General features: G+C 38.5%; 1 protein-coding gene across 1 annotated transcript; it reads right to left on the bottom strand.

Moving 5' to 3' along the window:
• Positions 1-949: 949 nt before the first annotated feature.
• On the bottom strand, positions 950-3,928 carry LOC104495605 (selenoprotein K; the record flags this gene model as incomplete). The annotated part of the gene is made up of 4 exons (XM_010138591.1): positions 950-1,240; positions 2,311-2,403; positions 3,033-3,113; positions 3,838-3,928. Coding segments are annotated over 3 exons (260 nt in total), but the record flags the coding sequence as incomplete, so codon positions are not given.
• Positions 3,929-4,036: the final 108 nt, after the last annotated feature.

Genomic DNA, 4,036 nt, shown 5'->3' with positions numbered 1-4,036 from the left:
ACGGCGGCCTCTGCGCTGAGCGGACGGGCAGCGGTCATCGGAGAGCCTGGGGAACGCCTCCGCCGCGCCGAGCGGCAAGCCAAACCCTGTCAGTGTCAGCTGGGCTGTCAGTGCTGGCGGGGCTGGAGCAAGGGGAGAACAGTCCTCCGGAAAAAAGAAAAAGAAAAAAAAGGTACGTAGCAGGAGTGGGAGCCAGTGGAGGGGGTGATTTCACCATAACTAGGTGGCAAAAGATGGCTAATTCGTAGATGCTTATGTTACGCAGGAGCATGGTGGATGTTTTAATTTCCTGCTAAAGAGATTATTAGAGAGGTTTAAATAAAAAAATTGCAGCGGCACTTTGTAGAGGATAATTTAATCTGGATTCTTGGCAGCTAATCTTTTCTCAAAGAGCAGCAGCCCTCTTCAATTGAACAAAAAAAGCCAAAACCCAACAAGAATAAGAAAGTCCCATCCTGAAAGCAGGTAAATTAGAAGGTGGTTACTGTTTTAAAGAAAAAAACTTCTGTGTTTGTTAGCACTCAGTATGAGTTCACTGTGTTCATGTAATAAGCACAAAGCTTAATTTTAGTGAAAAAGTCTAAACATAATTTGCACAGCAATAGTCATATATTTAAGTTTATAATGAAGAAGGAAGATAGTTCAAGAGGTGTTATAAAACCCATTATGGGCCTTCAAGAAGTGAGTGTGTAAAAGGCAAGGACTATAAAACTAAGTTGCATTTTAAAAGTGTTTTTTAGAGTATCATTAATACCATGAAAATACAACAAAGTACAGAATGGTAGTACAGACAAAATAGAGAAAACACAAAACCGGTTAGGAGCACTCCTTTAAGTCTGACTTTGAGGGACTGTCTGTATCTAATATAAATACGTGTTCTTCCTCACTTGAACATGAAAGGGCTTAATGCACTTCAGATTTTCCTCTAAAAATGATGAGGAAGTCAGCCTTGTGACAAGACAAATATAATTTATTTATTACTTAGCAACTACAGTAAAATGTTCAGAAACTATACAAAGACTTTAGACAGTAAAGTTGTATTTAATAAACCTGTGGTTCAGTTACACTGGATCCTTGAAGGAGTTCCCAGTACAACTTCATCAATCTGCCTGTATCACAGAACAGTTTCCAGCGAGACATATACATTCACAGCATCCCATCTCATTTGGTCCACCACTAAGCTCTTCTTTTTCATCCTGCAAATGCATATGCTTTGCCTGCCCCTTCAGCAGGCATTTACCTACAAGATAAAGTAATTACAGCACATTTAATGACAAGGCCTTTCTTTGCAAGGTAAAACTACGTAAAAATGTTGAAGTAATTTTTTAAAAAAACTCAGCTAAATGAGACATGCTAAAGGCTCACAAGCTTCTATTCCAGAGCAGAGAACGCATTGCCATTATTACCCAAAAGGCCTCCCCACAGCCTTTGCTACCCTTACGTCCAGTCAAAAAGAAAAAAATCATGGGAAGAAGCTTACGCTTTTCCTAGAGAACTGAAACACCCGTGCATGCGCTTTTTGGGATTTCAATTTCTTCCTACAAGACCTCCAACCACCTGCATGAGGTTTTTTTCTTGCAACTTTTGTTATGGTAACAATGGGGAGTGATTCATGAAAAACAAGGACTGTTTACTGACGTCTGAAAGTAAATTGAACTGTACTATATATACATTCAGCGTTAGATGAAACTCTCACCAGCCAAACTAAGTAATAAAATAGAATTAAAGTTCCAGCAGCTGTAAGAAATGTAAAGATAAGGCATATTTTTAATGTTTTTTGCTTCCCTTTTTAAGCAATTCTGATTTTTATGCTCTATTAGAATTCGAGAATTGCATAGCTATATCAGTTAGAGGAAAAAAGATCTTTAATAATAGTCTTATAACAACTATAATTTTCCTTCTTTTCTATTGCAGAGTGTCTAAACAAAAAACCTCACGTGTCATATAATAACTTAGCAATGCAAACAAAGTTTCAGTCACTACTGATCTGAACAGGACTTCAAGTTAGCACCCAGAAAAGATAAAAAGTTATAAATTTATCACCTGTGTTCAAAAATTTTTGCTACATCTCATATATCCAGTTCTATACAATTAAAAGCAGAAGCTCACCATTTCTGAGCCAAAACCTTTTAACATCCCTCCCTTTTTCCCCCTCTTTACTGAAAGTTTCTAACCACTTCAATTCTCTTCGTCCTTTGGTGACTTTTGCAAAAGGAGGATGAAACACTCCATTCTACCTTAATCTTCAATTACCGTTGTAATTTAGGAAAAAAAAAAAATCAAAGCAGGATACAGCAGATGTAGAATTACCTTCCTCATCCCCCTCCAGCCATTGGTGGTGGACTGGGGCCTCCACCCCAGTGATTTATTCGACCCATCCTACGGCGAGGATGTGCTGGAGGCCTGAAAAGCAAGCAAGGAAAACAGTGCTATTCAACTGGCATTAAACTGTTAAACTAGAACTGTAACCACTCTCTCTAAATGACAGTCATTCATAAGTTAGAACCTCTGGAGAAGTTATTTGGGTTTCATGCGAAAAGCTGTAAGGGAACTCCCCAGCCCCACTTTCACAAAAATTCTCTTACGCAAAATGTTCTAATGGGTCCTGTCTCACTAGGGGAAGCTACAGGTGAGGTGTTGACACAGTCCTACAAAGAAGCTGGGTGTGAATGATACCCCTGTAACCAAGTGTTCTGCTTTATCTGCAGGCAATTTAACACATGAAATGACTAACAACGTAAATCAAATGCTGAGTATAAGCAAGTCTAACAAAGGAAGAAATTCAATCAAGGTGTGTATTTACTATTAGGCAGGTTTGAAAAATAGTTTCAGTGAGAGTTGCACTGTACTGGTATTGCAGCTATCATCCAAAGCTACACATCATTACCAGCGAGTTTCAGACTGCAGGCAAACAGCGTTTCAGTTTTCTTATGTGACCCGATTCAGTGGAAATCACAACGGTAACGAACATGTTACGTCACTTTGCTAAGACAGCAAAAAAGTCAGAACTAGTATGAATATGAAAAAAATACCCTCTTCCATCGTTGTATCCTGAATAGGAGGAAGATGTGTAGCCCCTTCTTCTCAGATCTGGTTGAATAATGCTCTGGAAACTGAAAAATGAAATGGGAGTTAGGTGAATTGATTGCTAGATACAGTTTCTGAATTTTTGGACGGCAAAATAAGAAATGGCCTGAAAAGCAGTAAGTAATGTGCAGGAATGAACAGTCTATCTTCTCAAGATCATGGCTGTTTAATAAATCTTGGCAATTTTTCTCCTATGTATGAAGATAAAATCTGAAGTAATTACTAATTACAGTGAGGCTCAAACTATAAAATCTAGTTTTCTGGTAAATATGCAAGAAATATGTCAGAAATGCATAAACTGTAACTGAAATAATGGAGTGTTGAATACATCAGAAGAACTTTTTGTTTCTTAACTGGCTCTGATCTGGAGCCACACACTCGTGATTACTGCCAGGTGACTATTTTTTACACAGCCAGAATCTACTGTCATCAGTAGAAATTCTCCAAAGAATATCTTAATTATTTGATCAGCTATTAGAAACTATTAACAAAAGTATATGCTGCTTCTTTTTGCAGTATTAAAATGGAATAAATACAAGCATTGCTTTTCATATGCTTTTTATTAAATATGCTATAGTGCTTAATAACCAAAGCCACAAAAAGTATCTGTGTCTGTTTTGGGAACAGTAGATGTGGAATGCTCAGGAGCAAATCTAACGTTTTTACTGCTGTATTACTGATAGCACTGAGTAGCTTCTACCTATGACAAATCTAAAATAAAGCTCAGCAAAAGAATTAATTTCTACTTACAAAAGAACCACAAAATCTGCTATCGACCAGAAGAAATCTGTTATAGATGACAAGCGCCAGGGAGCCCGGCTCCGGTTATCCAAAACTTGTCCTGTAACACATCAAGATACAAACCGTCGGGCGATGTTTACAGTGTGACACCACAGGGTGCGTGACGCACGAACGGATCTGCCGCGTCCGGGATCTGCGGACCGGACCG

Source organism: Buceros rhinoceros, unplaced genomic scaffold, assembly GCF_000710305.1.
Source record: "Buceros rhinoceros silvestris isolate BGI_N320 unplaced genomic scaffold, ASM71030v1 scaffold28836, whole genome shotgun sequence".
Lineage (NCBI taxonomy): Eukaryota > Metazoa > Chordata > Aves > Bucerotiformes > Bucerotidae > Buceros > Buceros rhinoceros.
This window is presented reverse-complemented; position numbering and strand designations above follow the sequence as displayed.